We start from the raw sequence: 27,681 nt of genomic DNA, 5'->3' as shown, positions 1-27,681 counted from the left end.
ACATTTGTTTATATAATAAGTTAAAGGAAAAATGGAAAACGTCCAAAAGTTTCTTATTGTGTATGGATGTCTTCTAATTTATAACTTAATATCCAAAATAAATCATATATGGAAAACAAAGGTGGAATAGACAGCCCTTTAAGTTCCCTATTACCCTATGAAAATCACCCTCATACTTTGAATTGTAGAAGTGTGGTTAAGTCCTATGTCTACATAAGCCTGCAGCTTCCAGAATCCTGGATGTTTGATTAACAAAACAATGAAGCGCTCCAAAGAGAATTTTTAAATTTTGGTTTGGAACACTGTTTTTCTTTGGACATTGTATAATTTCACCAGAAAAATGTTCCAGTATTGTGCTGAAATTAATTGAACACTACATTTGGCATTTTGTCTGGTACAACTTTTTTTTATATTTATTTATGCTATTTTATAGTATTAATGCTGAAGACACTAAATACATATACATATACATGGTATATGTATTACACCATATAATAGAAATATAGAATCCTTTCAATGAACCAAATGCAGTATACTACATAAGAGCAAGGTGTTGGACCTAGGATGCTTGAGTTCAGATATCTATTTACTTGGTGTGTGCTTTGTATATGCAATGCAAGATAAAACCTGGATAATAATGTTCTCATCCCCTAGGGTAACTTGAGTTTTAGGATAACTTGTGTATTTTTACATAAAATATGTAAGTAATGATCAGTGAGTGATAAACTACTGTGCCGTTTTATATCAGGGACTTGAGTATCAGGATTTTGGTATTCACAGGTGGGAGGGGATCCTAGATCTAATGCCCTGAGGACACCTACAGAATGATTGTAATATGACTGGCACAGAGAAAGCCCTATGTACGGTTTTATTCTATATACACACAAATATCTATGAAATATACAAAACACACGATTCACGTTATTGTTCAGTTGCTAAGTTGTGTCTGACTCTTTGCGAATCCATAGACTGTGGCACACTGGGCTTCCCTGTCCTTCACTATCTCCTGAAATTTGCTCAGAATCATTGCACTATTTCACAAATGTACTCATTTTGAATAACTTACCTTTGTGTATTGTGTGTTTTGTTTTTGCCATATTCAGAAATTATATCTATACCTCCTTACTTAAAAGGTTTATTTAAACATACTGTAAATTTGTGTAAGAGCAATTTGATCTTTTAGTATGGGTTACACTGACAGTTCAGTGCATATCCACAGTGATGCTGTCAGGAGACACTTGGAAGTGATTGTACAAACCTATTGTCATTTTGACTATAAGGATTCATAAACAGAAGGTTGAACAGGAAACATTTGATACTTGAAAAAAAGGCCTGGTTATAGGATCAGTTAACATCTTATGTTTAAGATTATGGGTTATGCATTCTGGTTGATCAAGGACACCCTAATTTGTGGGTCTAGCAAAATTGCCTGCATTTCAATGTTTTTGTTGGTTTTGAAGTTGATGCATTCATTGAAAAGGAAAAAAGTGTTGATTTTTCAATTAAGATGCAACCTTTACAATGCAAAGCAATAATAATTATAGTGTTCACTCAGCCTGAAGAAAATATTTCACCAGTTAAATAGCAATAATCAAGATGAGAACTATATTAGAAGAGTGCTAATTTTATGATCATCTCTTATTTAAATAATAAAAATTAACCCCCAGGACCTATGCTGTAAACACACTGCTTGCAGTGAAAGCCATATCGGCTTTAGATAAGGCCTGAGGAAGCATATTTAAAAGTTAATTGATTGCTTAAGTTGTGAATAACCTAAGGTCCTCCTTATAAAATAGAATGAATGAATTAGCTAGGGAGTGACTGAACTTCTACCAGACCAGTTGTGTTTGACCCAGCAACTGGACTCTGTGTGCTAAATTTAAGAAAAGTAGATTCTAGCTGTATTTAAAAAAAAAAAAAAACCCTGAAATTATTAACGTTAGATGATTGTCAAGCACTAAGTAAAGTAAATATCTTAAACAGTAGCTGTAATTTCACAAGGTGACACAATGACTTTGAAGCCCAAATGTCTAGGTTCAAATCTTAAGTTGCACAGTTTACCATATTTGGGATCTTGGGCCAGTTACCTCTTTTAAGTCTTGTATGTAAAGGGAAAAGTAAATGGATTGATGTAATGATCAAATGAGGTATCTTATGTCAAGATTTTGGTACACGGGTTAGTATTTGATAACTCACTATCTGTGTAGAAGGAAGACATTATCAGTGTCTATATTCTTTTGAGGCCAGAGGATTTCTTAAGCTACCAGTGACAGTTTCAGGATCATAGGGCTAATAATACAGTTAAAAAGAATTGAAAATGACTGCATTTGGTTGACCTAGTGGTGAAGAAATTTGGTTTGTGTTGTCATTCCTGCTGCCTACCACCTGCTGGTAATATACTTATCCTAGATAGAGATCATGAATAGATTGTTCTTTAAAAAGTAAAGATCTCACCCTTTTTTCCATTACCAACCCAAAAGGAGGGAGCACTACAGATGTAGCAGTGTTATCTTACAAAATTGTGAAAGATCCCGTGCTTTCTCTAGTTTGTGTGGTAGATTGTCTATGCCCAGTGCTTGAAGTATTTCCTCTAAGAAAGATAAACAGTGTATTTATGACTCATAATTGGAAAAAAATGTGGTGGGACTGATGAAACCATTTTTTTTTAATATATTTATTTTACTGAGGTATAATTGACTTATAATGTTTCAGGTACACAGCAAGGTGATTCAGTTATACATATACACATATATTATTTTTGAAATTATTTTCCATCATAGGTTATTACAAGATATTGACTATAGTTCCCTGTGCTATACATAGATGGAACCATTTTTAAACCATGGTTAAGAGTCATCCTATTTTAGAAATTGTGTGAAGACAAATATTTAAGTCTTTATTTGTGTGGACTACAGTTTTTGTGCATAAAGGTATGTTAAAAAACAAAACCAAACCGTGATCCTTGAATTCAAAAAACATACTAGGAAATTTGGAAGAAGAGGGTGAAATATGCCTGGGATGGTTAAGAGACAGTGGAGTGAGAAGTTAGCATATCAACTAAGAGTGTACTGTAGGTTCTGGGGTCCTACCTAGTTAGGTTCAATATCTCAATCTACTACTTTTAGCTGAGTGACCTTGGCAAGTCACTTAATCTCCCAATACTTCCATTCCAATACTTTCTGGAGCTTACAAAAAGGCTCTCAATGGTAAAGATGCTATAGATGTGGAACAAGAATAAAACTAAACAGGGTATTCATAATTAACATCATTATTATTATAAAATTAAGAAAAGTCCTGCATGACTAACAATTAAAAGAATGCTGCATAAATTCTATAGCTTTTTTAAAAGTAAGAGATTACTGTAAATTGGAATAGTTAAGAATGCCTGCATGAAGAAAATGAAACATGACCTGGAACTAGAAATTCAGATCCTTAGAATAAAATGACCCATGAAATGCAGTGAACCTGGAGATTATCCCCACTTCACGGGTAGTAGTAGTGAATACTTGCTCGATGTTCCTTGTGTGCTGAGTACTTTTCTAAGCACTTTATATATATGTATATATACATACACACATATACATATATATATTCACGTATTATTCTATGTTTACAACAACCTTGTGTACTCTGAGCTATTATCTCCTTTTATTCAGGTGGGAAAATTGAGGCACAGAGTAGTTAAGTGGCTTGTTTATCATCATAGAGTGACCAGGTTTCAGATCTGACTGTCAAGTTTACACCTGTAACCACTCTCCTACACTGTTCCAGACAGAGCTTTGTGCCCAGACTAAGGTTATTGGGGCAAGAGAATTTGCCAAGGTGACTAGTAGTTGATGCCCAAGTCATTAGGTGCTTAATCCTCCTTAGTGGCTAATTTTCAATATTTCTGTGCATCCAGCACCCCAGTTGGCTCTTCATGAGGTGTATGATTTCCCCAGTCATGATGGGAGGACCCATTCGGTTAGATGAAGGCCAGGTGTTAATTTCTCTGCAGGAAATCTGAACATTCTCTGCCCCTTGGGAAGAAAGGCAGTTGTATTTGGAGATTAGGTGTCATTGGATAGCAGGAGAGATGGAGTTTGAAGGTCAAAGTAAGTCAACATTTGTGAGTCAGCAAAAATCAATCAGGTATATTTGGGGTTTATTCCTAGGACAAACAGGCCAACCTGGAAATTTCTAAGCATGAAATTAGATGTCACATTATTAAGGAAGAGAAAGTAGAAAGAAAAAGGCAAAGGGGCATACGTAATATATATATTTTGTACATATGTTTCAGCAGATATGCACACTGTCATTAATCATATTTAAAAAACATACATACTAAGTAATGTACCTCTGTCAGAATTGTTTTAATTCTATCCGTGGAATCTAATGTGGTAAATCCAAGAAATGTGCAGTGGCCAAGAATTTAAATGCATGCATTGTAACAGGAGAGGGGAATCGAGCTTTATCTGACTTAACATTTATCCCTCTCTCACCCTCAGTTTACAAAGCTCCTGTTAACTTCAAAGGGGTGAGGTGGAGAATGCAAACCAGGCCTGTTATGTTTGTGATCATTCAGTTGTTTTGCAGGTGGTGTCCATGTGTTTCTCCAAAGCTCATCTTTTCTATTTGCACACATGGAAAGAGTACCGAATCCTCTTTCATCTTCATATTTTTCTAGTTTCTTGGAGCTATCCATTACAAAAAAGGGCTAGATAAATTCTTTGTGTGTTTCGATGCTAATATAAGCAGCAGAATGTGTTAGCTGGTGACAGTATTTGACATACCTTATAGTCACTTTACACCTACAGTTATAACAGATGCATTGACAGAGCTCTGTGTACTAAAGAATGAGGTTATATTTCAGAATACAACATAAAGTAGAAATCTAAAAAAGAAGTTCATTCTGCTCGTGAGTTTCTTACATTGTATTATGTTGGTAAATAGTTAAGGGGCTTGAAAAAAAACGCTGTTTGTTGTCATTGTTTGTCATCCTCTTTGATCACTAAGTGGTAGAAAAATGATCATTCCTGTATAATTTGTGATCAGCAGCATGCATTATAATATTCGTTTATATTCACATGGGCTTGCTGTTAACATCTAAGTGTCTCAAAAGGCACATTTTAAAGAGATGGTTCAGGTTGACCTAGCACCAGATATAGTTTTAACAGATTACAAAGAAAGCAGTTAAACATTAGAATATGTTGATTGTTTGGCTATACCACCTCATTTAAGCAAGGAGATCCATTTATATAGACCTTACATCTTTAATTTTTAAAATCCACAAAGATTAGTAGCTAATATTTAAGTGAAATTTATGGGAAAATTCAATCCAGTGGATAATTTATTAACTGGTTAGTGCATCTATATATTGTAACTGTATAAAGACTTGCATTGTGCAAGGATTAGTATGATGTGATATGTATTTTAATGATGTGCTTCCCTGGTGCCTCTGGTAGTAAAGAATCTGCCTGCAATGCAGAAGACCCAGGTTGAATCCTTGAGTTGGAAAGATCCCCTGGAGAAGGGAATGACTACCCACTCCAGTATTATTGCCTGGAGAATTCCATGGACAAAGGAACCTGGTGGGCTACAGTCCATGGGGTTGCAAAGAGTCGGGCATGACTGAGCAACTAACACTTTCATTTTTCTTTGATGTTACCACAGAATGCTTTGCCCAAAATAGAATAAAAAGATTTTTAATATTTAAATATTATTGCTTCCATGCTATGATTTTCTATTTCCAATAATACCTGTACAATACTGCTATCCAGTTATGCTCAATGTGTTATGTTTAATATGGTGATCTAATTTCCCCTTATTTGCAGTTAGCAAGTCAAAGTAAAAAAAAATATACATTGGAAAGTTGCCATGACATTATTGGCTCTGGAGCCAAATTTAGTAACTGGTGAGAAATCTTGGTTCTATCAGATAGGCCGGTTTCCTAAAGGACCAGAACGGTCTTATTACATGGTGTTTTCCCCTGTAATGTGGCCTCCAGGATGCACTTGTGGGATCCTGCAGTAGAAAGGCTCTAGGGTAGGAAATAAAGGTACAGACATTCTTCGAGGTAGCAGCTGGGAAGTTACATCAACAGCTCTAAGAGTGTAATAAAAATTGGGGGATAATTTTCAACACATTTAAGAAGCCATTCTGGAATACTGTGAAGAAGATGAAAATTAAGGAAATTTCTTAGGTGTTCTGTGTGTATAATTAATGAATAGTTGCATAATACTTGATTTCATAATTTTAGCTATTCTAACAATTATATATCCCTGTATGTGTTAGTTGCTCAGTCATGTTCAATTCTCTGTGACCCCATGGCCTCTGTCTGTGGATTTCTCCAGGCAAGAATACTGGAATGGCTTGCTATTTTCTTTTCCAGAATATCTTCCCAACCCCAGGGATCAAACCCAAGTCTCCTGCATTGTAAGCAGACTCTTGACTGTCTGAGCCACCAGGGAAACTTCTTATATATCTCTAGATCATATCAACTAAGTCATATTTAATTGTAAATTTATATAAATGTGTCTTAAATTGGGTTGTGGGGTATAAAAATCAGATTTAAGAAATTGTATATCCATGGATAAAGTCATTCTCAGTAACTGTTCTTTGTGAAGACTGTGAAAGTGTACAAGAGTAACCTGTTAAACTCCTTATGTAATATTGTGTACTGACTTGGTTCATTTGTGATTCATAACTACCAACTGTTACATTGATTAAAAATTAAAGATGTATTCCTGTAGAAAAGAAAATTATAATCTATCATGTAATACGTTTTTGTAAGAAAAGCATTTTCAAAGGAAGCAATCTATAAAAAATGAGTATGTTAAAAAAATTACAGAAATCACTTATAAAATGCTAATATAATTCTGCAACTCTACTCCAATAACTGTTTTCTTGGGATTATATCCTTTATTTGTGGAAATAAGATATGTGTATACACTGATCCTTTACATTTGCTTCCTGCAACATTTGAAAGTAAAATCAGCTCCTTATATACAGTATTATGTGGTATCTCTTGATTATTTATTCTATGACCATGGTTAAGCCTATCCAAGGCTTTCTTGGTTGGTTTTCTTTACTAGCCTTTGACGTGTTTGCTTATTATATTGATGAAGGCCGGGCCTGTGTCAGTACAGACTTTTATAGTTATTGTTTTGATATCACTCTTATGCTACAGACTTTTTAAAATTATTTATTTATTTATTTCGCTATGCTGAGTCTTCGTTGCTGAGCGGGCTTTTCCCTAGTTGTGGCAGGTGGAGGCTACTCTTCATTGTGGTGTGCATGCTTCTCATTGCAGTGGCCTCTCCTGTTGTGGAGCACAGGCTCTAGGACATGTGGGTTCAGTAGTTGTGGCCCATGGGCTTTAGTTGCTCCAAGGCACATGGAATTTTCCCAGACCAGGGATCTGATCCATGTCCCCCGCATTGACAGGTGGCTTCTTATCCGCTGCACCGCCAGGGAAGTCTCTGTGCTATAGATTATTTTAAGTTGATATTTATTAAGAAATGGAAAAAAGGGCTTGATTGGCATCTGGAGATGCTAATGATCTTGTCACAGTTTTGAAAGCAGACACTGCTGCTTAGCTATGACTCTTATTTTTTAAGAAAATCTTGATGGATTTCCATAAGGAAATTTGACCAACAATATTATCTGCTGTATGAAAAATAATGTGTAGTTTTCTAAAGGTTTCTACATAATAATTAAACAATTTTTTTCTTCCTAAAGATTATTTTGAGGTTAAAAAATGTGACTCCCAAATCCTAGTATTTGCTTTTATCTCTCATGCATCTCCCTTTCTTGGGGAGGATTCTTAATCTGGTGCAGTTACATAAATATTTTTCAAGGTAGGCAAGATAGATTGAGTGCAAGCTTTTCTGTAAAAATGGTCATTTCTTATGGAAAATGCTCTAGAATACATTGAATTAAATATTATAGAGCATGTTTAAAGAAAATCTCCAAATATATTTTGGGGGAGAAATTATAAAAAATTTGAGCTACATAGTGGTTGGTTTAAGTAAAATGTGTCTGTGGGATTTACCCTCGTGAGTATTAACAGCTGTAACCATTGAGGCCAACTGACAGATGATTTCTTCTTAAGAAGGTGTTTATTGTCAGGAAAATTGCAAAGTTTCCTTTGTAATTACTCTATCTTTGTTATTCTGGCAGCCTGTAAAGTTTTATTGGCATTTACTGAAAGGTAATTTTTTTTTGGCTCTAGCCAGCTGCCTTTCTTTTTTGGGGCAAACTTTCCTAGCTCTGGTATTCAGACCATATTTTCAACTTCTTCTGCCGATGGGGTCATTTTGAACAAAGAGCCAAGTGGCAAATAATGTCTGAATTGCTCTCAATCATGTCTTCAGGAGAGTGACATCAGAATACTGCAGGTATACTTCAGTCATTTGAGTCTTGCCTCCTGCTTATCCAGTGTATTGTTTTGGTACTAAAGTGGTCAATTTAAGACCATGCAAATTACAGACTCTGACTATTTTCACATACAGCCTGGAGGAAAAATATGTTGAAATCATGAATTAAAAGTGAGGATTCACTAACTTGAAACAAAATAGAATCTTTCAAGCAGTCCGGGGTCATCAAATCAAAATGGAAAGATTCTTTTCAGGAGGTTACTATTAAAAGAAGTAAGGCCCAAACATTTGAAGAAATAGAGCTATGATATAATTTTTTAGACTTGTGGGTCTGAAATACAGGTTTGGAATTTCAGTTGTCTTTTTGGGGGTATTCACTCTACAGGTTGTGTACCATTTTTCATACCTCTGGGCTTATTTAAAGACTTTTCGAGTTCATACTATTACATGTGAGATGAATTCTAAATTTAGAATTACACTGCTCTAGTTTTGAAGACCATGATAATAAATTCATTTAAGCAAGTCTTTGCATTACTAATTATTTATTTCATTGCTTAAAAAAGAATACTGGAGAAAAGTGGTTATATCAATACTTAATTTCATAAAAACTTATTTATTTAACTACTTGTTCTTAGTGAGTAAAACTTTCAAATTATAGAAAACTGCTGGTCTTTTTATTAATTATTATTCCAAATTGATGACAGGCATATTAGTAATTGGCAGTCTTCTTTGGCAATGAAATAGCATCTTCTGTTTTTTATGTTACTATGGTCTATAGAGTAATTAATGTAACTTGCTCAGTCGTGTCTGACTCTTTGTGACCCCATGGACTGTGACCCACCAGGCTCCACCATCCATGGGATTTTACAGGCAAGAATACTGGAGTGGGTTGCCATTTCCTTCGTTCTTTTCTATTGTCTATTGTCTGCTTCCTTTTTTTAATCAATAGATTTCAAAGACTGTATTAGCATAATTTTGAACCATTTGTTAGAGATCTAGTCTGCAGGGGCTGGCACTCTGGGGGTTGTTCTGGAGAGATGGAGGGGGCAGCGGTGCAGGATGGAAAGAGCCCACCTTTTTCTGTCCTTCCTATGAGAAGGACCTGTCTTTATGTCCACACAGTAGTGAGGACAGAGCACCCTTGGCGTCTGGATGTTCTGGCCATCTGTCATGGCCACCCTCAGAACTTCTTCATGCTAGACTGAGAAACACCAGGTAGTGTTGGCATCTTCCAACTCAGCCAGGAATAATAATAGATCCTGCTCAGCCTTTTCCAGAAAAGTGTTCTCCGTTATTTGAAAGAAATCACAGAATTACACCGTAGGGAAGTAATATTTATTTTTGTGATGTTATAGGGCTTAACGAGTAACCATATCAAAACCTAGTGGAACGATTTCTGCAGAAGAGGCATCTCCCACCTTTATAAAGGTTTTAATTTGGTAATTGATGAAGAAGGGTAGTTTTTGAGGGGTGCAGGTTTGGGTGGGTATCTTGATTCGGAATGCCATTTCAATTTATTAGATCTGTTTCTCAAATAGCTGCAGCTTGTTCAGGTTTGGTTCCTGCCAGCTGGATATGAAGTACTCTGTTTGGGCTCACTATATGGAATTTGTTTCCAAAAAAATAGTGTCGTGCTGCTTTCCATCTACTGGACCAGTAGGGGTAGGAAGATCTGATTTGAAGCCAATGCAGAATGCAAAACTGATTAGATTTGGATTGTTCTAACAGGAGGCCTTCTTTTCCCTGTTCTTACCCTTTTCCAGATGGAAGAACCAGTTTCCTTCCAGGGCACTTTCTCCTGGCAATTAGACTGTGAAGATGAGGTTCATTTAGCACTACTACTGCTCAAGTACTATTATCGTAGGATTAGGCTTTAAAACTTAGAGGAATGAATCGACGCTGTTTGTCCAAGGTCTCTTTAATTTTCAATTAATGGTGCTTGTAATGCTTTTAAAATAGGAATATAACTTTTTATCTTTTGATTCTGCTTTTTGTTTTATCAATATATTAATAATAACATTACTTTCCATCATCAGCTGGAAAGTAGGTGGTCCCTGAAACACCTTTTAAAGCATCAGGTGTTTTAAAATGTTAACCATATGTTCACCTTTCTAATGTGCATTATGTACCCTCCCTTGAATATAGTAGATTACACCCAATTTTGCTTTTTCATAGTGATTAAGGCTCATTATGAATTCCAGTGACCACCATTTGCTAAAATGCAGTAATGCCCTCAGTTATTATTGAGGTACTTAGAGCTGTGTGGGCCTCAGAATGTTATGCCCTCTGAATTCTTATATCAAATCTTTACATTTTTCTTAGATATTAGTGAACAGTTACTTGCACACAAAGTTACATTTTAGAACTACAAGGTTGCTTAGTTTGATGCTTTCATTTGGAGATTAGGAACTGAAGCTCAGAGAGGTTGCACAGTATGCCTGGAGTCACACAGCTAGCAGTGGGGTGGGAACTAGGTCCAGATTACTTGATTCCTCATCCAGTGCTCATTCGACCAGGCCATGCTGCTTGCTTTTTCCTTCTCTCAAGGTACCTTCCTTACAGATTCTTCTCCATGTACACATTTTTTGCTCTTAGTGAGAAGTTGACTCAATGTGAAATTGAAAACAAGATGAAATAGAAAAAGTAGTGCAGTAACACTCTGATGGCTGAAGTCCTGCTCCTGTCATTAGTCACTTTACTTCCTTGAGTTTCAGTTTCTCCTCTGTGAAAGGAAGTGGTTGGAGTCATAATGGTAATAACTAACATTTCCCGAGTGCCTACCATTGCCGGGTACTATTCGAAATTCTCCTGTGCATTACCTCATTGAATTCTCACACAAACTCCACGTGGAAGGTCTATGGTAAGCCTCATACTACATAGGAAGAAACCAAATCTTGTAGTAGCTACCTGGTTGAGCAGAAGTCCTTAAACTAGTAAGTAGCAAAGCCAAGGTTCCTCTCCATGCTCTTAGCCACTGCTGCTATGTTTCTGGATGATCTACATGCTCTCTTAGCTGTCATGCCTAAATATTCTGGGTTTGAATAATAACTATACCAATAGCAGATATTACTGAGTACTTACACACTGCACAGAGAGTGTCCTATTTATTTAATCCTTTCAGCAACTCCACAAGGCAGTTGCCGTTATCATGCCCATTTTTTATAGAAGAGTAAAATGAAGCGCAGAGAGGCTTGCTCGCTTTTACTGCTGGTAAGTCAAAGTGGTGGCAAACTTTGAAACCTGACAGATTTAAGTACCTGCTACCTTTCCTGCCATGCCTTATTGCCTGAGAAGGGTACTTGAGCACCTAAGCCTGAACGAGATATGAGTTTTATTTTTGCTGATTAGAGGTGATGTGTATGTGTCTGAGCACATGCACATCCACATGTAGAAACACACTCACTAATGATTTCTTAGCTATGTGTTTGGTGAGGTGTAGAAAACACTCATGCCCAGTGTAGAAATGAGGGAAGTGAATTTAGTGCAGGAGATAATGGAGTGTGGAGTGGGAGCTATAGTGAGGACTGTGGCAGAGAGGAAAACACAGGTTGTGGCCAAAGAGGAAGCTGATAATGAGCTCAGTCAACTTTTGAGGCTGGAAAGTGGAATCAGTGTTGCTGGATATTGTGTTTTGTTTTGTTTGTTTCCCTAGAGAAGCCAGAGTTTTGGATTTTTAAACCAGAAAGAGATTTTGAAGCTGATTTTTAAATGATCTCAACTAACTGAAATTATTTGAAACTCCCATGTGGATCAAATAGAAACTCTCTGGTTTAGACCATTAGTACTGCTAGGTAGATGAGTGACCTTCAGGTGAGAGAGAGTTGACTGCATCATGGTATCACCACTAATTGTAGAAGAGAGGATCGGTCCCATATCCAGAATACTTGTCCATCCTCTTCTGTCTGTTAAAATGGCATGATGGTACACTGTGATGGAGAGAGAGTTGATTTATGAAGTGTACATCTAAGAAATAACTGTCTTATGAGGCTGTGGAACTTTGTCAGGAGGCTTTACTCTGCAGACCCCGAGGATTCCTGGCTTCTGATTTTGGCTCTGTCCTCAGCACTGGTTTTTACATCTGTAGACACCACACCTGATTCTGGATGGGGCCTTGAGGTGTGTGGGATGACTTTCAGGACTTTTATATACTCTGTCCTCTCTCTTGTTCAGGTACGTACACCCCCTGGCAGGACCATTTAGGAATCCCTGCAGTGGAGTGTGCAGTCCCTGTAACTGATAGAAGTTTGGTATTAGGAAAAAAAATCTGATTGTCCCCTTCTGAGCAATGTGTGGCTCCTCTGAGATTCAGTTCTGGCTTCCAAACTGCCCCGGAAGTTCCTTGCAGGTACTGAGTATTTACTTTCGGTAGCAATGTAGGGACAGATTAATGACTGTTTGCCTTCCTCCAATGTGCTCTTCTTAGCACAGTGAGGCTTCTAGGTGATTTGCTCACTTCTTGTCTCTGTGTTACATTTTGGTAATTTTCACAATATTTCTAACGGTGTTATTATTACTGTATTTGTTATGGTGACCTGTGATCAGTGATCTTTGATGTTACTATTGTAATTGCTTTAGCACTTTTTTTTTTAGCAAAAAAAAGTATTTTGTAATAAAGAAAAGTAGCTCCTCTTTTTCATCTTTTTACCTATTTTTGTTGTTTAGCCGCTAATTTGTATCCAGCTCTTTGTGACTCCAGGACTGAAGCAAGCCAGGCTTCCCTGTCCTTCACTGTTTCCCAGAGTTTGCTCAGATTCATGTCCATTGAGTCAATGATACTGTCTAACCATCTCATCCTCTGCCACCTTCTTCTCCTTTTGCCTTCAATCTTTCCCAGCATCAGGGTCTTTTCCAATGAATCAGCTGTTTGGAAAAGAGTCATACCCATAGGGCATTCACTTATGATCTCTTTAGCACAGAGGTTTCTGGTAGAAATATCAGCTTAGTCCCTAAAACTTGATCACATCTAATGTTTTCAATTCAAGAATTCTGGGATCTATAACAAGGGGTGAAAATCTCCCTTAGTTCACCTTTGTGATTGTTACTGCCCCGAGTTCTGTGTCCTGCCGATAACATCAAAGGACCAACTAGATATGGTGTCTAACCCCCACTGATAATGTTCCTTTAAAAAAACAGAAAAAATACACATCAACTTGCTGTGCTATGGTCTAAATTTTTGTCTCGGAAGTATTATAGCTGAATCTATTTCCAGATGCTGCAAATAACGGAAAATAATGGAAAACGGGAATCAGGGTCTCTGTCCTTAAAATGTGTTTCAGTTTGCATTTTGATAGCGGTTTAGAAATGTTATCGCTTGTTTTGTCACAGACATAATTCACATCTTTCTTCGGGTACTGTAAACAAGAGAAATGGTTTAATGGCCCCATAAAGGCACTCTGCTGATAGCTGAGATTAGGCCCTTTAGTAATGGATGTCAGTGTGTGTATGTGTGAGTGGTATGTGTCCGCAGTGGGGGTAGGGCAGGCTTGAAAGAGGTAAATGTACTGGAAAAGAATCTATGAGAGGCTTAGATGCAGCCGAAGTGCCTGCCGATTTTCTGTAAGTCTTGGAAGATGGATTTATTAAGCATGTAACACTATTGTCTTTATTTGTACACAAACGTTCGCCTTTGCTTCTGGAATTTAACCCTGTACTAATTGAGGTCATTGCCACCCATTTATCACTTGGAACTGAAGTGATATTAACTTAAAGTGAATGCTTTTCATCTAGTGAGTGTATTCCCAACTACATATATTTATATAAAAGGCTACATGCATTTTTCATGCCATAATTGTATCTGGCCTTAAATAACCTAATTTATGTATACCATTTACTTTTCCCCCTTTTTACAGAGACTTTTGTTTTTAATTCACTGCCGTAGCCAAGTGAAATTTTTTTTACAAGTGCTTTTGTGTCCACAGAATGATTTGTTTTGACTTTCTCAGTTATATTTTGTAAACAAGTATAGAAAACTTTCCACGTTATACATAACCATGGTCTAAGTAAATGCTTTGAAATTCCTCAAAGCACATAAATTTCTAGTGTTTTAGAGCCTCAATAACATGTCATTTTTTTCACCATCATGTTTGTGTATATCCCTGTAAATTGGCCACACAGGGCTGTTTATATGATTTGGAGAGTCAGAGTAAACACAGGGTTAATAAAGCAAACTTGAATGTCCGTTGTTAACTAACTTAGTGTACCCTAACACTAGGAGGTGTCACTATGCCATCCATCCACTTTTATATATTTTTTTCTCTCTTTCTTTGCAGACTATAATCTAAAATAGGGATCAGCAAACTTTTTTTTTTCCTGTAAAGGATCAGATGGTAAATATTTTAGATTTGGTGGATCAAAGGTTTCTGTCACGTGTACCCCCATTGTTACTCAATGCAGTCCTAGAGTCTACGTAAATGAATGGATGGAAAAGTGTTCCAGTAAAACTTTATTTACCAGAACAGGTGGGAAACTGGATTGACCCATGGGCTGTGCGATTTGCCAACTCCTGCTCTAGAATTCTGTTTTTTTGTTGTTGTTCAGTCGCCAAGTTGTGTCCAACTCTGCCACTTAAGCACACCGGGCCTCCCTGTCCTTCACCATCTCCTGGAGTTTGCCCAAGTTCATGTCCATTGAATTGGTGATGCCATCAAACCATCTCATCCTTTGTCACCCTCTTCTTCTTCTGCCTTCACTCTTTCCGAGCATCAGTGTCTTTTCCGATGAGTTGGCTCTTCGCATCAGGTGGCCAAAGTATTGGAGCTTCAGCCTCAGCGTCAGTCCTTCCACTGAATACTCAGGGTTGATTTCCTTTAAGATTGACTGGTTTGATCTCCTTGCTGTCTGAGGGACTCTCAAGACATTTGTTCAGTAGATCATTCTAAAACAGATTTTTTTGAGCAGCCCAGAAATCACCATCAAAATCAAGAGATTCTCATCAAGGCTCTAAATTCCCAGCTACAGATTCAAAAACTACAGGTGTGATTCAAAGATGTAGTTTTATTTAGATAAGTAGTTAAAAATGTGATGTGTTTCTCTTTCCAGGGTAATTGTTTTGTAGTCACAGAAATTACTGCTCTATTTCACTTGCATATATGATAAGAGTAGGGAAGAAAGCAAAGTGAAAGGTCATAGCTGAGACAACTTATCATTGTATTTATGCTCACTGTCCACATAGAGAAGGGGACCCATCATTTGTGACATTTTGGTTATCAGAGTCACAGGGAAGCGTTAGTTGTTGGATAGCAATATTTTTCCTTCAGTGGAATATGAGTGGTGTGAATTTTTAAATGCCTTTGGTCCCAGCAATAAACTGAAAGAAGGCAGAATGCCTAAAAGCAAGCATGAATGCTCTGAGAATTGTTTTCATCTAGATGCAAGTGCCAAGAATATATTATTAAGGTTATGTATATAGAAATATGCATTGCATACACATGAATTAATCAAACTTGAAGACTGGCTAATATACTTACTAGAACTTTTCTTAAAAAAAAAAGCAATGTTATGAAGCTCTAATTGGAATTTTGTGAACTCTTGATAGTAGGACTTACTGTTCAACTTCTTCTGTAACTCCACATGCCCTGCCCCTTAGCAAATGGCATAATGTCTAGGCTAGTAAATGGATGAATTAATGAAGAAATAAATATATGGATAAAGAAACATCTGATATAATGCTATAGTGGTTCTCATGCATGACGGAAATCTTAAGTGTGCCTACACAAAGTAAATTTGAATTGTGTGGTCAAGGGTTCAAGAATTGCTGCCCAAAGCCCAAGGCTTTAATTCCTACCTGAAATAAATTAGTCCTAGGCTTTTAGTTAGGCATGAAGCTTAGCTTCTTTATGCCTCTTTATTTTTTTTTTTTCAAAATTGGAATGCTAATGTCCTTCTTGTGTTGAATGATGAGAATCCAGAGTTGTTGAAGATTCTTTGAAACCTTTATAATACTGTGTAAATTTGAGTTTTTTGAGGCTTTGTAGGAGTGTTTTCTATCACTATTCCAAACTCAATGAGAGTTTAAAAAATTTACACCTACAGTTAAGCATATTATCTTTCTTAAATTTACTTCATGTTCACTATAGCAATATAAACAAAAGCTGAATTCATAGATTTCATTGTTTATTGTCTGAACTAACATGAACCAGGCAATCATAACATGGTCTGTTTTCAGTTTAGTAGTACCCAAAAAAATACTTCAGCGTCATGATTATTTAGGAAATTATTCTTCTATAAGCAAATTGTTAAATTCATTTTCTACATCAATATTGTAGATGTTCACATATGACTTATCATATGTCCACCCTGAACCAAGGGACTTCCCTGATGGCTCAGTGGTAAAGAATCCGCCTGCTAATTCAGGAGACTCAGGTTCAATCCTTGAGTCAGGAAGATCCCTTGGAGAAGGAAATAGCAACCCAGTCCAGTATTCTTGTCTGGGAAATCCTATGGACAGAGAAGCCTGGTGGGCTATACAGTCCACGGGGTCACAAAAGAGTCGGACACAACTTTGTGACTAAACAACACCCTGAACCAAAGACTTAGTTGTATGCCAGCATTGTTGCATTTGGAGAGCCAAGGGCCTTACATTGTGTGCTCCAGGAGAAAGATGACAGGAGTGTGCCTCTGGTCTAAAATGTGGGCAGTAAAAAAAATGGAAGCCAAGATGATGCCTCATAGTTCATTGTTCCAAAATGAAAACAATCGCTAATCTAGCAAATACTTTATGATGAATACCATAACCCCAAGTAAACTTTGTGAATTAAGAAGTGGTTAAGTTTATTTTGGAAGTGCATTTTCTAACGTCTTGGTATTTTGGAGCTCTTAAACTTAACCATTAGAGGAACTCAGTCATTGTAAGTCAGCCTTAAGATGTGGTTTTAAAGGTCAAGCCTCCATCAAAGCAAAAATGCTAGATGCGTCTCTTGAGAGTTCTCTTGGCTTCTCCTAAAAATCTGATTGTCCGGAGGAGTTGCAGGTCATAAAAGTTTGCATGGAAATGTGGTTGAGGAAGTCGGCAGATGAATGATATGATTTGTCTGAAGTCAGGGATAGAATGTAACATACATTGGGAGCCATCACTTGTTTGTAAATGAAGTGAAGGAGTTAACTCTGTTGATTTGATACACTTGAAGAAAGAAAGATTCACTGTAATTAAAACTACAAACAATGCTGATCCCTGTAGCCCTCTGTTGCCGACACAGGCAGGACAGTACACTAAGCAAGATGAAATGTACCTAGCAGCCTCGGCAGCAGGCTAGAGCCATGTTCAGTGAAAGTAATTTAATTAGTGTTGATCATGACTCCAGATGATGGTGATTTGATAAGGAATAATTTAGTACTTAACAGCCTTTTACATGCACCAACTCCATGTGGGAAGGTAAAGCAAATTGCGCAAAATGAATGTGCTGCTTCCACTTGTGCCCGTGCCAGTGAGCTGGAAAACTGCCTGTTCGCAGACGCTCAGACTCTCAGCCCTGTGATGAAATACCCAAACCCGGTCTTCCCTCTGGAAAGAGTCTCTGTACTACCCTTACCAAAGAATAAAGAAGTCATTTTTGAGATCTAAGATCTCCAGGAGGCAGAAGACTGAAAATGAGGAAAATAAAGTTGCTTTGGTTCTTGTGCAAAAGATTGAAGATCTTAGGTTGGCTTCTTTTTTCCTCCTCAACGCAGCAATTAAAAAAACAAAACCCCCCCAAAACCTAGCATTTGGCTTATGATTAGAAAAAAAAAAAGTCGTGGTTCCAAGAGCCCACAGCGATTAAGAGGCCCACACACAGAGAGAGTACAGGAGCTCTAAACCTCTTGGAGAACCTGTGAGAATCCTTGAGTGTTGGCATCTAACAAAAAGAAAGACATTGTTCGACTTCATTTTTTTTAAGTCTTTTCAAGTCTTGGACCTGTTTCAGGGCAGCATACACTGGATCCAAGTGTTGCCAAGATCATTGTGGATCTGAAATTTGTCTGGTTATGAGAATCACCTAGAAAATTTTAAAAGATAATGGTGATCTGTATACCAGCCGTAGTGAAGCAGAGTTCCTGGGAACGGTGTATGAGTTTGCTAGAGTCACCATTTTTGTTGTTGTTTAATGGTTAAGTCATGTCTGACTCTTTTGTGACCCCGTGGAGCCCACCAGGCTTCTCTGTCCATTGGATTTCCCAGGTGAGAATACTGGAGTGGGTTGCCATTTCCTATTCCTGGGGATCTTCCCCACCCAAGGATCCAACCCACATTTCCTGCTGGGCAGAGAGATTCATTACCACTGAGCCACCAGTGAAGCCCAAGGCTGCCATTACAAAGTATCATAAACTAGGTAGCTTAAGAAGTGGAAATTTATTGTCTCACAACTCTGGAAGCTAGGAGTCTGAGATGAAAGTGTTGGCAGGGCTCTGATGGCTGTGAGAGAGAGAGTGTTCCTTCCCTCTTCCCTAGATTATGGCAGTTTGCAGGCAATTTTGGCAATTCTTGGCTTAAAGAAGCATCACTCTAATCTCTGCCTTCATTTCACATGGCATTCTCACTGTGTTTCTCTGTCCTAATGCCCTATTTGTACGAGGACACCAGTAATACTAGATTGGATTCCACTCTAATGACCCTATCTTAACTAGTTTTCCAAATAAGGTCATGTCTGAGGTAGGAATGCAAGTTAAAATTTGGAGGGGACACAGTTGAACTAATGACATATGGAATATTAGAATCCCTGTTTTATTTTATTTTTTTTCAAAATTTCCCTGAGTATTTTGATGATTGGCCAAATTTAGGGATCCTCTGTTTAGGGATCAGCTTCCCTCTGAGTACACTTTGAGTGTACTTATGTTCTTTCTTCTGTGGTCACTCCAAGAAGTTCTTGGGGCCAGTCTGAAAGCTCCAGATGGTGTATCAAGGATGAGTTATGCTTTTTTGCTTCTAGGTTGATATTAATGGACATTTTGATAGGAGGCTACTGTCGTGCTAGGAATCATTCCTGGTGGTACCCCAGAGTTGTCATCCCTCCCCTGATTCAACTGGAATTATTTATCCTGTGAAGTTGAAGCACATTATCAGATGTCTCTACTGGAACAGGAGGCCAGGCATTTTCAAACATCTCAATTTGTAGAGCGTTGCTTGATGTTTCTCATATTTTTAAACCTTTTTTTGGAGCAAAACATTTATCTCAAAGCAAAAAATTTTAAGTGTATAACTTGGTGAATTTTACATACATATATACTCATAATCACTGTGTAGAGCAAATATAAAATATTTACAGCTCTGTAGAGAATCCACCTGCTAGTGCAGGAGATGCAGATTTGATTCCTGGGTTGGGAAGATCCCCTGAAAAGGAAATGACAACCCACTCTAGTATTCTTGGCTGGAAAACTCCATGGACAGAGGAGCCAGGCAGGCTACATTCCATGGGGTTGCGAAGCAATCGGACATGACTTAGTGACTAAACATCAACATTAGGTTACTAGTTTCTTCTCTTGGTCATTAATACTCCCATCTACCAATGGAAGATTCTTTCACTCTCAGGGTGGTCTGTTCTTCAAATTCCTTTACTACATCCTCTTTTGTGCTTGTCTTCTTTTACTCAGCTTACCATCTGAGAGACATGCTATGTGTCACCAGTGTGTTCCTTGTTATTCTTGTAGAATATTCCATTGTATGAATAAGCCACACGGTATTTATCCATTTTGCTGGTAATGAACATTGGAATTTTTCCAGTTTTGGCATTATGAATAAAGCTGCTATGAATATGTCCTTTTGGTGAACATATTCAGTCCTTTCTCTTTGATATCTACCGAAGAGACTCATTTACTAGATCATAGGGGAGGTTTATGCGAAGACTTGGTTGATACTGCCAAAAAGTTTTCCAGAATGTTTGTATGTGTGTGTGTGTGAGTTTATACTCTTAGTAACATATATTTAAGTTCTTATTGCTTTAGGTCTTCTTCATGTCTTTGTAATGCCAATCTTTAGCCATCCTAGTGGTATATAGTATAACCTGACGTGACTTTATTTGCAAATTCTTGATGAGTAAAGATGAATACTTTTCCATATATGTTCATTTTGTTGCTTATTTATTTTGCTATTTGGATATCTTCTTTTATGAACTGCCTGTTTGAATCTTTTGCCCAATTTTAATTGGCTTGTTTCTTTTCTCTCTTTGTAACAATTTTTGTTAGGTTGAGTATGATGTCTCTGATCTTTCTATAGCAAGTGACTTCTTGGTGTGTGTAGCTTAGTGTCTTGAGGAAGAGAAGTTCTTAATTTCAATGAAGCCTAATTCAGAGATAATTTTCTTTCATGGTTAATGCCTTTGCATCCTGTTCACTAATCCTTTCCTACTTCATGGTCCCAAAGACTTTTGAAACATAGTAATGTTGAATATAGTAATCTCTGATAATGTCTGATATTTTGATAAATATGATCAACTTTGCATCATCGTACTGCCAATTTATTAGCTTTTGAGATCTTATCCATTTTTATTCATACAAATTACTTCTGATCTCTCAGGTACGACTTGAGTTCCTTTGTTGTTGGTACTGATTATTCTTAGGAAAATATAAAACCCAATACTTAAAGTGCTGAACTTAAGGTATGCACATTTTGTTGTATATTTTCAAGTAAGTCATAAAGAATTGAAAACTATTTGTTAAGAAAGCAGAAAATGCATGATTAATATATTACAAGATTTCACCATGCAATATTTGTCATTCTAAGAAGTAACATATACATACACACATGCACATGCAGAGGGAAAGAATTTTCTTAAAGGATGCTCCTTTAAATCCTTTGTGTTTGTGTTTCATAATTTAAAAAACATTTTATCTTGTGAATTTAGGATTTAGATAAAGGTAAAGAGAATAATGTAATGAACTCCCACTGACCCATCAGTCTGCTTTTAACATTTACCAACATTTTTCTATTTGATTCTTCCCCTACCCATCTTTTTCTAGATTATTTTAACGAAATTCCAGGACTTATTTTTTTATCTGTAAATATTTAATGAAGCTTTAGCTTTAAACCTTTTTTTTTTTTTTTGGGAACAATTGCCGTTTCATCATCACATTCAACAAAATTAACAATAATTTCTTACCTAGTCCACATTGAAATGTCTCACTCATTGGAAAGTTGTCTCTTTTAGTTGTTTTGTTCAAATCAGTATCGAAGCAAGTCCTCATGCTCTGAAGTGATTCCTGAGGTTGTTAAGCCTCTTTCATCTTAGCATTTTATAAATTATAACTTTCTGACTTGATAAAGTTAATGAACATATGTACCATTTGCATATGAAAACATATATAATTTTCCCTTTGTTTCTGTTTCTCTGACTCTCTACTCTGAGTAGGTATATTAAACATACATTAAATTAGAAAAAATACTTTGAAATAGATCACTCAGTGAAATAATTGTATTATTATTTATTAAGTTTTCCTTAGACAACTAATTCGGTGACAAATTTGTTTTCCACAGTGCTTCAGATGTTTCTTGAGTATCACTGAAGATTTCAGTCAAAATCATGTGCTTATATTAACAAATTTATTTTCTTGGAGCTTGGTAGTTCTTGATATCAATTTCTTATACTAAAATTATATATGACATTCAAGCTAGTACAAGTTTATAATGCTGTAATGTTATGATCAAGACAATGGCATCATAAACCACAAAGTTTCTCTTGTCTTATCTTCGTTTATAGTATATGTACTTAATATTTTGTATTTTAATCTCAGGTTTTACAGAGTTGGAATAACTATCCACAGTGTGTCCTTCTTGGGCTTATCCTTGATTATTCATACCTGTGCATATTGTATGAAACTAAGATTCATTCTCATGTCTGTTTTTCCTCTTATCTTTTTATTTATTTTTCCATTTTTACTAAAACTTCAGTTATTCTGAGGATCTCTAGTATATATTTTTTTCAGCTTCATATAAAATAACAAAAATATATAACATTATTTATTTTTTGGTTTGAGAGATATGATTCCAACCTAAATATACATATTTATTCATATTTTATGATGTTGTCTTTATATTATATTGAACAGTAATGACATGACAGTGTCATATGAAAAAGGAGAAACTATCATTTCATATAGAATAATTGCTTTATGGTCATAAAGCATAACATAACTTTAATGTATTTCTCACAATGTATCTTCACACTTCTCTTAAGTAGTTAGACAAGTACTTTTATGTGTAGTTTTATATATAAGCACTGGCCACAAAGATGTTGAGTTTTTATCCTTTTGTCCAAAGTATCATTAGTTACCCTAAGAACTGCAGCTGGATTTTCTCCCTCATAGTTTAATTTTTATTCCATTAAACCATTACTATTGATACACTTGAAATATTTTCCTTTCAATTAATTCTTAAAATTATGCTCCTATTTTCAGTTAATTCTTAAATAATCAGTTGTGTTGTTTTTTTTTTTCCCTGCTTGTGTTATTGGAAACCTTGCTGAAATATTTTCAAGCTTATTTTCTGAAAACTGAACTTCTCATTTTGTGAGTGTCAGCTAAGCCAGTTACAAGTAGTTCATTTGACTTTTAGTAATGAGAAAGTTCCAGCATGCATTTTGTTATACAATAAAAGCAAACAATGAATATATGGAGAGTATATAAGATTCTCCAGAATCTTTTCTTGCATGAAATTTGTCCAGTGTGATTTTTCTTATGTATGAAAGTTAATATGAAATGTTAGTGACATTTTAACCAAGAAGGATAGAACAGGTTAGTGTACTTAATTCCTAACAGGATTTCATTTTTGTGGGCATTTTTGTTTTGTTTTCTAGTGGCTTTTCATGGCCTCCCACTGAAAATCAAGAAAGAACCCCACAGTCCATGTTCAGAACTCGGCTCTGCCTGCAGTCAAGAACAGCCCTTTAAATTCAGCTATGGAGAAAAGTGCCTGTACAATGTCAGGTAAAGTAATTGAGTGTATAGCGAGCACCTGATGGTACTTACTGAAACACAAATGTACCATAATATAAAATCTCAAGTTGTATTTTATAAGAGTTCATCTTCAGCATGTAACAAGCTAATTAGGTCATGTGTTGAGCAGAACTCAACAGGACCGTTTACTGTCTGTTCATATACTTCTAGAATCATTTTAAAGCAGTCATCTTTATCCAGATCATGAGCTGCTTTTCCACAACTGTTAGGTGATACATCCTGAGGTTGTAAAAAGGGTCTTAGGTGGCATGAACAGGTACCGAAAGTTCAGTTCTCATTAGAAAGAATTCATTATGCACTTTAGAGTTTGTATGGGGAAAACAATGAAGCATTTGGCAAGTCTAAACAGTACATTAGTTATCTGACAGGCTTTGCAGATGATCTATAAGATGCATTCATGGACAGTTACAGTAAAGTTAGAATTTTATAAGGCTTAGCAAAGGCTATTATCTGTTAGAAAACCAGTTGTTCCTTCTGATGATAGTAAAGGGTGGAGCAGTAGAAGTACATTGTTCCTTTGTTGGAAAATTTGATAACATGTATGTTCATTAAAAACCCTTCACAGTAAATTGCATTCTGCTACTTTTCATATTGGCCTCTAATTGCATAAGGAAAAAGTTGGCTCTGTATATTGTATGTTATTACTCTCAATTACAATAGAGACTTAGTCCTTTAAAGGAGTTAGTTTAGAAACTTACAAAAATGATTACAAATATTTGTGGTCTTATAAATTATGTTGATTCAAGTTCATAATGCATTATGATTCAGAGGAGCCTTCTGTCTCCTCAGATGTTTTTTTTACCTATACTCTGTTTCCTTCTACAGAATAATTTTATTTTTTTTTCCATTCTTTAAATCGAAGTACAGCTGAAAGTTAGAGGTGTACAATATAGTGATTCACAGTGTTTAAAGGTTATGCTCCATTTATAGTTATTATAAAATATTGGCTACATTGCCAGTGTTGTACAATATGTTCTTATAGATTATTTTACTCCTAGTAATTTGTACCTCTTAATCTCCTACCCCTGTATTGCCCCTCCTGCTTCCCTCTACCCACTGGAAAGCATTCACTTGTTCTTTGCATCTGTGAGTCTACTTCCTTTTTGTTATATTCACTAGTTTGTTGTTTAAGATATTTAAGATTCAAAAAGCTTTGATTTGTATAGTTTCATGGTACCTGACCAGTGCTTGGATATTTCATTACTATTTGTTCTTGCAAACTTGCCTTCTATATCCTCTTTCCTAGAAGGGTCACCAGAGTCTGAAATGATGAAGGTAGTTCAGTTGAACTACAAAGCTTTTATAAGATATATCTCTTATAGAAGCCTACTATTAAAACATACTGGGTTCAGATAAAACAATATTGATCAATCTGAGTTTTATTTTATCACGTTTTTAACTTTTGCATTTTCTCCTTATGAATACTATGTATTCAGAGTAATTATTTAAAATATTGGAGAATTATTAATTAATAAACCAAATAGGTATAGAATTGTCATTGCATTTTACCATTGATCAGAAGTGTGACTATGGAAGAACTACTGCTTTATAGACATATTTAAAAAAAAGACATCTGACTTTCATAAATTAATGATAGAATTACTTGTATATTTTGAGATTCTTCTCGGGGACCAATAATTCCCACAGTGATTTAATGGATTTAATTCTGTTTTTTCCATTTCTATATGAACACTGTAACACAGTATAGCATTTTATGAGAAAAAAGTAATATCCTAGGACAGAAGATATATCATTATTTTTCACATGGGAATGAAACAGGTGAACCATTTTATAAAAGAAGTACATTCTCATTCAGAAATATTGGTAAAGGAAACAGGTGGAACCAAATAGTATGAGTTTGTGGACTTTGCTGTAAAAGAAGAAAGACTTATGCAGCCCATACTCCTCTACTTCTGTAGTTTCATGCTTGGATGTAATTCTTTTGTATAGATGGAGCAACAGGATAAATTATCAATTTTTTTTTATTTAAAGTTTCTTTTTTAAAGAAAAAATATACTGGTGAATGCTTTTTATCTTAAAAGGAAACAGAGTATTTTAACCTAGATATTTTTTGTTCAGAAGCTTAAATATAATTTGTTTTCAATAAAGTATTTTTAGATTAGACGAGTTAGTTAAATCATATCCCTGAGAACAATGCTAAAGACTGCAACTTAAATTCATAATGTGTATAAAAACAAGCTTACTCATTTTATTCTTTTGTAATTATGTTTAGAAGTTAGACTGTGATAACAGGATTTTATTCTTAAGAACATTATTTTGTGCCTATTCTTATGCTCCAAGAAGGTTTAAATACATCAGAGACGTTTTAATTTGCCTCATAAATCTTTATTATCTCATGTGAGGAAGTTAATGCCAGGCATCATTTATTTTACACTAAAAGAATGAAAATAAGGCAAAAGCATCAGCTTCTTAGAATTCTACAACAAATAAAGGCGAGTCAAGTATGATCTGCATCTCGTTAAACTGATACGACTTCTTATTCTAAAGTCTTCTGTAATGTAGAAGGATTATAATATCAGAAATATTTAATGATCTAGGAAAGATCTATGCTTAAGGAGACATATCAAGAACAGATGGTAATAGGGACTTCCCTGGTAGTCAGTGGTTAAAACTCCACACTTCCAATGCAGGGAGCATAAGTTCTAACCCTCATAGGATCCTGCATGTCTCACAGTGTGGCCAAAACAACAACAACAACAACAACAAAGAATAGATGGAAATAATGTCACTGCTTTTACTGACAGATTTTCCTTATGCTATGTTGTTTGTATATGTATTAAAAATAGATGTTTTATATTTATGCTGTTTCCAAGCGACATATTATCCTATTTTCTGTTTAAGTGTGTGGCTGTTTTGATGATTACATGTTCTAGAATTGCAAAAACCAAAAGCCATACCATTCTAAACTTCCTTAGAACTTTAGCCTGAAATATTTTTTCTTTCCTTGAATTGTTCGGGGGGAGGATGGAGTTTTAATTTTTCCCAAGAAACACACATCCTCCTTTCTCTTCTCTCTTGGGTAGTGCCTATGATCAGAAGCCACAAGTGGGAATGAGGCCCTCCAACCCCCCAACACCATCCAGCACCCCAGTGTCCCCCCTGCACCATGCATCTCCCAGCTCAGCTCACACTTCAAAACCCGACCGCGCCTTCCCAGCTCACCTCCCTCCATCGCAGCCCATCCAAGACAGCAGCTACCCCATGGATCACAGGTAAAGTGCAAGTACCGTATAAAAAAGTTTATTGGAATATAGTTGATTTACAATGTGTGTGTTAGTTTCTGCTATACAGCAAAGTGAATCAGTTATACATATACGTATAGCTACTCTTTTTTAGATTCTTTTCTCATATAGGTCATTACAAAGGACTGAGTAGAGTTCCCTGTGCTATGAAATATATCCTTATTAGTTATCTATTTTATCAATGGTAGTGTGCATATGTCGATCCCAATCTCCCAATTTATTCCTCCCTACCCCTTATCCCTTGGTAACTGCAGTACCATTTAAAAAAAAAAAAAAAGCAAAACTGTTTTTAGGATTCTTGGAAGAAATTCGTTTACCACTTCCTAGGACCTATAGTGAATTCAAGGCAAGTGTATTAATTTTGCACAGCTGTGCAAAATGTTTTTAGAGTTTGCTCTGTCTTTAGCTATAAATAATTTGTGGAGAAGGTCATTTATAAACATTTCTTTATAAACATTTAAATTGGTTGCTAAAATGGAAAATTAATCTATATACTGACATTTGAACATTTCCCTTTCTCTTTGCTTGAATTAAATTGCTTCACTTAAACTTTAAATCAGATCATCCCATTTTTATGAGCATATGTGTGTACTTGTAAAATAAAGTTAGGAGACTAATTTTAGTAGGTGGCTTATGGAATTAGGTTCTTTACCTTAGACTGACTGGTTTAGCTGTACATAGTTTTGCAGAAGAGAACTTATATGATAGAACTCTCTTTCCTCCTTTCCAAGTGATGGATATTTAACGCCAGTAGATGCATGACCCTGAACACTGAGAATATAACATTAAAGTGATAGGGACTGAATTAGTATTACTTAGAAAGGAACAAGGCAAGACACGACATAGAGCTAGAGAATATGCTATACCGGGTAATTCTCAACTCTTAGAGATTTAAAAATCTGTGTTTAAATAAAATATTGAAGGACACTTAGAGGCCTTAATAATACAACTTAAAAACACAGTTCAGTTGTATACAGCATTTATTTTTTCCCCTTCTGCCCTGTACTTGGAGAAGGCAATGGCACCCCACTCCAGTACTCTTGCCTGGAAAATCCCATGGACGGAGGAGCTTGGTAGGCTGCAGTCCATGGGGTCGCAAAGAGTCGGACACGACTGAGCGACTTCACTTTCACTTTTCC

The 27,681-nt window shown here is 36.1% G+C and overlaps 1 protein-coding gene across 7 annotated transcripts in view; it reads left to right on the top strand.

Annotated features, from left to right (window-relative positions):
- Nucleotides 1–27,681, top strand: part of ETV1 (ETS variant transcription factor 1) — a 102,656-nt gene that overhangs the window by 35,335 nt on the left and 39,640 nt on the right. For 6 of the 7 annotated variants that reach the window (XM_081537622.1, XM_081537624.1, XM_081537621.1 and 3 more), the window contains 2 exons: nt 23,120–23,249; nt 26,324–26,512. In XM_081537622.1, coding sequence (XP_081393748.1) covers nt 23,120–23,249; nt 26,324–26,512 — 319 coding nt within the window. The remainder of the gene's footprint in view (nt 1–23,119; nt 23,250–26,323; nt 26,513–27,681) is intronic. The other variant, XM_081537627.1, reaches the window with a different exon arrangement.

This window comes from Giraffa tippelskirchi, chromosome 10 (assembly GCF_054371585.1).
Source record: "Giraffa tippelskirchi isolate mGirTip1 chromosome 10, T2T-mGirTip1v1.2.pri, whole genome shotgun sequence".
Classification (NCBI taxonomy): Eukaryota; Metazoa; Chordata; class Mammalia; order Artiodactyla; family Giraffidae; genus Giraffa; species Giraffa tippelskirchi.
This window is presented reverse-complemented; position numbering and strand designations above follow the sequence as displayed.